The following is a 7,878-nucleotide window of genomic DNA, read 5'->3' as shown; positions in this document are numbered from 1 at the left end:
ATGATAATAGTGGATGCGGAAACGTACCTGTGGAAGTGGCTGCCTTTACAGTCAAGTATGGTTTCAAGAAGTTCTGATAGATTGCTTCTCTTGTGTTGATTGTCATTGAGCTAAACTGAAGGCTAAATGCTTTAACTCTGTTTCAGAAAAAGAAATAGATAAAACATTTGAGAGTGTTACCTAAATACTTCTTGTTTCATGCCTGCTTTTTAATTCTTTTATTTTGAAAAGCATTCATAGTGGACAAGAGCCATATACACAATTTTTTTTTGCCTTAGATATCATAGTACTTACATTGCTTGGTAGGAGGAACAGTTTATGTTTTGAGGAATGAAGTCAAGAAGGGTTTGATTGAAGTACACAGTCAAGTTAAGCAAGTAGTCTTGGAACAAAACTGTCCACTGATCAGGTGTATAAGTAGAGAAGTTGGCCCGAAGATCCCTTAGCTCTGTAGCTAGAAGTGTTGTCTTTATTGTTGTTACTTGCTGCTCTGATAGGTTGGCCTACATGTAAAAATTGGGGATTCGTGAAAAAGTTAAGTAAGAACTGCAAATGCTTGTACGCTGATCAAATAGAAATACAAGAAACTTCTCAAACAGTGAAATTTTAGCTGTCTTCTTGTGAAAGCACAATGAGCTTCGGGATTGCTCTATTGTATGTACCTGTATTGCTGCCGAAGAGAGAGCTTCCAGGAAAACTGTGACATTTTGCAGTGCAATGGCACTTAGGTAGTTATCCAGCAAAGGTTCATTGAGGAGAATGTTAGCTTTGGTCACGGAGTAAGCTATGTCCATTGGAGAAAGGTCATTCTGAAAAAGAATAATGGTATTTTCCATTTTAAAAGACAATGGCTGCAGTATTTTACCATCTCTGTGTATTTGTTACCGGTTTTTTAAACCTCGTTCAAGCTGTCACCTAGGATATTTTCTGCTCTAGTCTTTCAAGTCATTGTAAATCTCCACTTCAGAAACATAGTTATGATCTTGGTTTCAGTTATTTGGTATTGTCACCTGTATATCAAGAGTCCCCTTTATGACACAAGTAAGGTGTATGTGATTCTCTCAGGTGACAAAAACCTATAGCAGTGGACCACCCTATGTCATGGTAACTTTTTTTGAATGACCTTTTACAGCCCTTCATCATTAGTCTAGGATTTTTCATGTCAACCCATCTGCAGGAACATACCAGTGTAAAGTTTTTATTCAGTGTCATGATTTCTTCAAGAGAAAAGAGATTGAAAAAGCTTCCAAAGTTCACTTCACGCCAGTTCTGATAGCTTCCAGCATCGCAAACCACTATGAAAAAAACAAAAACACTTTTAAACAAGCCAAAAAAAAAGCAAATCCAAGACCAAATAGAAAAATAAACTTTTACCACAGCCAGGTGAGACAAAAAAACACCTTTACCTAAAATGATAATAGTGGATGCGGAAACGTACCTGTGGAAGTGGCTGCCTTTACAGTCAAGTATGGTTTCAAGAAGTACTGATAGATTGCTTCTCTTGTGTTGATTGTCATTGAGGTAAACTGAAGGCTAAATGCTTTAACTCTGTTTCAGGAAAAGAAATAGATAAAACATTTGAGAGTGTTACCTAAATACTTCTTGTTTCATGCCTGCTTTTTAATTCTTTTATTTTGAAAAGCATTCATAGTGGACAAGAGCCATATACACAATTTTTTTGCCTTAGATATCATTGTACTTACATTGCTTGGTAGGAGGAACAGTTTATGTTCTGAGGAATGAAGTCAAGAAGGGTTTGATTGAAGTACACAGTCAAGTTAAGCAAGTAGTCTTGGAACAAAACTGTCCACTGATCTGGTGTATAAGTAGAGAAGTTGGCCCGAAGATCCCTTAGCTCTGTAGCTAGAAGTGTTGTCTTTATTGTTGTTACTTGCTGCTCTGATAGGTTGGCCTACATGTAAAAATTGGGGATTTGTGAAAAAGTTAAGTAAAAGCTGCGATTGCTTGTACGCTGATCAAATAGAAATACAAGAAACTTCTCAAACAGTGAAATTTTAGCTGTCTTCTTGTGAAAGCACAATGAGCATCGGGACTTTTGTATGTACCTGTATTGCTGCCGAAGAGAGAACTTCCAGGAAGACTGTGACATTTTCTACCGCAATGGCACTTAGGTAGTTATCCAGCAATGTTGCATTGAGGAGAATGTTAGCTTTGGTCACGGAGTAAGCTATGTCCATTGGAGAAAAGTCATTCTGAAAAAGAATAATGGTATTTTCCATTTTAAAAGACAATGGCTACAGTATTTTACCATCTCTGTGTATTTGTTACCGTTTTTTTAAACCTCGTTCAAGCTGTCACCTAGGATATTTTCTGCTCTAGTCTTTCAAGTCATTGTAAATCTCCACTTCAGAAACATAGTTATGATCTTGGTTTCAGTTATTTGGTATTGTCACCTGTATATCAAGAGTCACCTTTATGACACAAGTAAGGTGTATGTGATTCTCTCAGGTGACAAAAACCTATAGCAGTGGACCACCCTATGTCATGGTAACTTTTTTTGAATGACCTTTTACAGCCCTTCACCATTAGTCTAGGATTTTTCATGTCAACCCATCTGCAGGAACATACCAGTGTAAAGTTTTTATTCAGTGTCATGATTTCTTCAAGAGAAAAGAGATTGAAAAAGCTTCCAAAGTTCACTTCACGCCAGTTCTTATAGCTTCCAGCATCGCAAACCACTATGAAAAAAAACAAAAACACTTTTTAACAAGCCACAAAAAAAGCAAATCCAAGACCGAATAGAAAACAGAAACTTTTACTATAGCCAGGTGAGAGATAAAACACCTTTACCCAAAAACATAATAGTGGATGCGGAAAAGTACCTGTGGAAGTGGCTGCCATTGTAGTCAAGTATGGTTTCAAGAAGTACTGATAGATCGCTTCTCTTGTGTTGTTTGTCATTGAACTAAACTGAAGGCTAAATGCTTTTACTCTGTTTCAGAAAAAGATATAGATAAAACATTCATTTTGAAAAACCATCATAGTTGACAAGAGCCATATACACTGATTTATTTGCCTTAGATATCATTGTACTTACATTGCTTGGTAGGAGGAACAGTTTATGCTTTGAGGAATGAAGTCAAGAAGGGTTTGATTGAAGTACACAGTCAAGTTAAGCAAGTAGTCTTGGAACAAAACTGTCCACTGATCAGGTGTATAAGTAGAGAAGTTGGCCCGAAGATCCCTTAGCTCTGCAGCTAGAAGTGTTGTCTTTATTAATGTTACTTGCTGTTCTGATAGGTTGGCCTACATGAAAAAAGCGGGGATTTGTGAGAAAGTTAAGTAAAAGCTGCAATTGCTTGTACTCTGATCAAATAGAAATACAAGAAACTTCTCAAACAGTGAAATTTTAGCTGTCTTCTTGTCAAAGCACAGTGAGATTCGGGACTTTTGTATGTACCTGTATTGCTGCGGAAGAGAGAGCTTTCAGGAAGACTGGGACATTTTGCGGTGCAATGGCACTTAGGTAGTTATCCAGCAAGGGTTCATTGAGGAGAATGTTAGCTTTGGTCACCAAGTAAGCTATGTCCATTGGAGAAAGGTCATTCTGAAAAAGATTAATGGTATTTTCCATTTTAAGAGACAATGGCTACAGTATTTTAAATTCTCTGGGCATTTGTTACCATTTTAATAAGCTCTCTTCAAGCTGTCACCTTGGAAATTTCCTGCTCTAGTCTTTCAAGTGGTTGTAAATCTCTACCCCAGAAACATAGTTATGATCTTGTTTTCAGTGATTTGGCATTACCATCTGTATATCATGAGACCCCCTTTATGACACAAGTAAGGTGTATGTGTTGCTCTCAGGTGACAAATAGTGATGTCGGGAACATAAAATTCGCTGTTCGCGAACGGCGAACGCGAACATCGGCGAATGTTCGCGAACCGGCGAACATTGCGAACCGCCATAGACTTTAATAGGCAGGCGAATTTTAAAACCCACAGGGACTCTTTCTGGCCACAATAGTAATGGAAAAGTTGTTTCAAGGGGACAAACACCTGGACTGTGGCATGCCGGAGAGGGATCACACAAAAAAAAGTTCTTAAAAATTTTAATTTTTTGATAGAGAGCCAATTATTGGAAAATTAAAAAAAAAATAAAAATAAAAAATTTCTTTTGATTTAGCATCTGGGGGGTCTAAAAAGTGTACATGTGAAGTTTCAGCTCTGTAGCATGTCCGGAACCAGAAAAAAATACGAATTAGGGTTAGGGCTAGGGCTAGGGTTAGGGTTAGGGTTAGGGTTAGGGCTAGGGTTAGGGTTAGGGCTAGGGTTAGGGCTAGGGTTAGGGTTAGGGCTAGGGTTAGGGTTAGGGCTAGGGTTAGGGTTAGGGTTAGGGTTATTTTTATGGCTAGGCTTAGAGGGTTAGGGTTAAGGTTAGAGGGTTAGGGTTATGGTTAGAGGGTTAGGGATAGGTTTAGTGTTAGGGGCTAGGGTTAGGGTTACGGTGAGATACTTGGGGTTAGAGTTAGTAGCCCTACCCCTACCCCTCTAACTCTAACCCTAAGCACTAAAAATAACCCAAACCTTAGCCCTGACCCTTACCCTAGCCCTAACCCTAACCCTAACCCTAGCCCTAACCCTGATTCTATTTTTTTTCTGGTTCTGGACATGCTACAGAGCTGAAACTTCACAGGTACACGTTTTAGACCCCCCAGACAATAAATCCAAAGAAATTTTTTTTTTGTTAAGTTTTTTTTTTCTTTCAATAATTGGCTCTCTATCAAAAATGACAATTTTTAAGAACTTTTTTTGTGTGATTTAGTGTCTAGGGGTTCTAAAAGGTGAACCTGTGAAGTTTTAGCTCTCTAGCATGTCCAGAACCAGAAAAAAAGATAATTTTTCAGTAGAGCAGGGATGGTGGGAACCCCTTTTACACCTATATGATCTTTTTTTCCGGGTTCTGGACATGCTGCAGAGCTGAAACTTCACAGGTACACTTTTTAGACCCCCCAGACAATAAATCCAAAGAAATTTTTTTTTTGTTAAGTTTTTTTTTTTTTTTTTTTTTCAATAATTGGCTCTCTATCAAAAATGACAATTTTTAAGAACTTTTTTTGTGTGATTTAGTTTCTAGGGGGTCTAAAAGGTGAACCTGTGAAGTTTCAGCTCTGTAGCATGTCCAGAACCAGAAAAAAAGATAATTTTTCAGTAGAGCAGGGATGGTGGGAACCCCTTTTACACCTATATGATCTTTTTTTCCTGGTTCTGGACATGCTGCAGAGCTGAAACTTCACAGGTACACTTTTTAGACCCCCCAGACAATAAATCCAAAGATTTTTTTTTTGTTAAGTTTTTTTTTTTTTCAATAATTGGCTCTCTATCAAAAATGACAATTTTTAAGAACTTTTTTGTGTGATTTAGTGTCTAGGGGGTCTAAAAAGTGTACCTGTGAAGTTTCAGCTCTGTAGCATGTCCAGAACCAGAAAAAAAAGATAATTTTTCAGTAGAGCAGGGATGGTGGGAACCCCTTTTACACCTATATGATCTTTTTTTTCTGGTTCTGGACATGCTACATATATATATATATATATATATATATATATATATATATATATATATATATATATATATATTAAAAAATACTCAAATACCAGCCCTCAAAGGGGCTTTTGGGGACAATATATATATATATATATATATATATATATATATATCACAGAACAAAAAAAATTACACAAATACCAGCCCTCAAAAGGGCTTTTGGGGGACAATATATATATATATATATATATATATATATATATATATATATATCACAGAACAAAAAAATTACACAAATACCAGCCCTCAAAAGGGCTTTTGGGGACAATAGATATATATATATATCACAGAACAAAAAAATTACACAAATACCAGCCCTCAAAAGGGCTTTTGGGGACAATAGATATAGATATATATATATATATACCACAGAACAAAAAAATTACACAAATACCAGCCCTCAAAAGGGCTTTTGGGGACAATATATATATATATATATATATATATATATATATATATATATATATATATATCACAGAACAAAAAAAATTACACAAATACCAGCCCTCAAAAGGGCTTTTTGGGGACAATAGATATATATATATATATAGATCCAAAAAAACCCTCAAATACCAGCCCTAGGAAGGGCTTTTTGGGGTGCTGTCCTTACAGCAGGAGTGTACCAAGAACACTGGCTAACAAGACCGGGAACACTGACTAACTGACCCTAGCTATAACAGCAGCAGCAGCACTTTCCCTGCTCTCAGTAACACAGAAATGATCTAAAATGGATGCTGCCCTTGCTTATTTATAGGAGGTGGGAGGGTGTGGGAGGGAGGTATGCTGATTGGCCTGGAATGTGTCTGCTGACTGTGATGTTCAGGGTCAAAGTTTGCCTCAATGATGATGTATAGGAGGCGGACCGAACATCGCATATGTTCGCCCGCAGCGGCGAACGCGAACGTTCGAAGTTCGCCGGGAACCGTTCGCCGGCGAACCGTTCGGTACATCTCTAGTGACAAAAACCTATAGCAGTGGACCACCCTATGTCATGGTAACTCTTTTGGAATGATCTTTAGCAGCCCTTCACCATCAGTCTAGGATTTGTCATGTCAACCCATCTGCAGGAACATACCAGTGTAATGTTTTTATTCAGTGTCATGATTTCTTCAAGTGAGAAGAGGTTGAAAAAGCTTCCAAAGTTCACTTCACGCCAGTTCTGATAGCTTCCAGCATCGCAAACCACTATGAAAAAAACAAAAACACTTTTAAACAAGCCAAAAAAAAAGCAAATCCAAGACCAAATAGAAAAATAAACTTTTACCACAGCCAGGTGAGACAAAAAAACACCTTTACCTAAAATGATAATAGTGGATGCGGAAACGTACCTGTGGAAGTGGCTGCCTTTACAGTCAAGTATGGTTTCAAGAAGTTCTGATAGATTGCTTCTCTTGTGTTGATTGTCATTGAGCTAAACTGAAGGCTAAATGCTTTAACTCTGTTTCAGAAAAAGAAATAGATAAAACATTTGAGAGTGTTACCTAAATACTTCTTGTTTCATGCCTGCTTTTTAATTCTTTTATTTTGAAAAGCATTCATAGTGGACAAGAGCCATATACACAATTTTTTTGCCTTAGATATCATTGTACTTACATTGCTTGGTAGGAGGAACAGTTTATGTTTTGAGGAATGAAGTCAAGAAGGGTTTGATTGAAGTACACAGTCAAGTTAAGCAAGTAGTCTTGGAACAAAACTGTCCACTGTTTAGGTGTATAAGTAGAGAAGTTGGCCCGAAGATCCCTGAGCTCTGTAGCTAGAAGTGTTGTCTTTATTGTTGTTACTTGCTGCTCTGATAGGTTGGCCTACATGAAAAAATTGGGGATTTGTGAGAAAGTTAAGGAAAAGCTGCAATTGCTTGTACGCTGATCAAATAGAAATACAAGAAACTTCTCAAACAGTGAAATTTTAGCTAACTTCTTGTCAAAGCACAATGAGCTTCGGGATTGCTCTATTGTATGTACCTGTATTGCTGCAGAAGAGAGAGCTTCCAGGAAAACTGTGACATTTTGCACCGCAATGGCACTTAGGTAGTTATCCAGCAAAGTTGCATTGAGGAGAATGTTAGCTTTGGTCACGGAGTAAGCTATGTCCATTGGAGAAAGGTCATTCTGAAAAAGAATAATGGTATTTTCCAATTTAAGAGACAATTGTTACAGTATTTTCCCATCTGTGGGTGTTTGTTACCACTTTTTTAAACCTTGTTCAAGCTGTCACCTAGGATATTTTCTGCTCTAGTATTTCAAGTCATTGTAAATTTCTACTTCAGAAACATAATTATGATCTTGGTTTCAGTTATTTGGTATTGTCATCTGTATA

General features: G+C 37.3%; 1 protein-coding gene across 1 annotated transcript; it reads right to left on the bottom strand.

The window, feature by feature from the left end:
• Positions 1-1,017: 1,017 nt before the first annotated feature.
• Positions 1,018-2,198, bottom strand: LOC309558789 (uncharacterized protein; the record flags this gene model as incomplete). The annotated part of the gene is made up of 4 exons (XM_082261846.1): positions 1,018-1,295; positions 1,439-1,548; positions 1,704-1,912; positions 2,067-2,198. 4 exons carry the CDS (start codon positions 2,196-2,198, stop codon positions 1,018-1,020), a joined length of 729 nt encoding a protein of 242 aa, XP_082117972.1.
• Between the last annotated feature and the right edge of the window lie 5,680 nt (positions 2,199-7,878).

The sequence above is a fragment of the Pelophylax lessonae genome (genome assembly GCF_965119305.1).
Source record: "Pelophylax lessonae genome assembly, chromosome: 6".
Classification (NCBI taxonomy): Eukaryota; Metazoa; Chordata; class Amphibia; order Anura; family Ranidae; genus Pelophylax; species Pelophylax lessonae.
The sequence above is the reverse complement of the archived record's forward strand: the minus strand, read 5'-3'. Positions and strand labels throughout refer to the sequence as shown.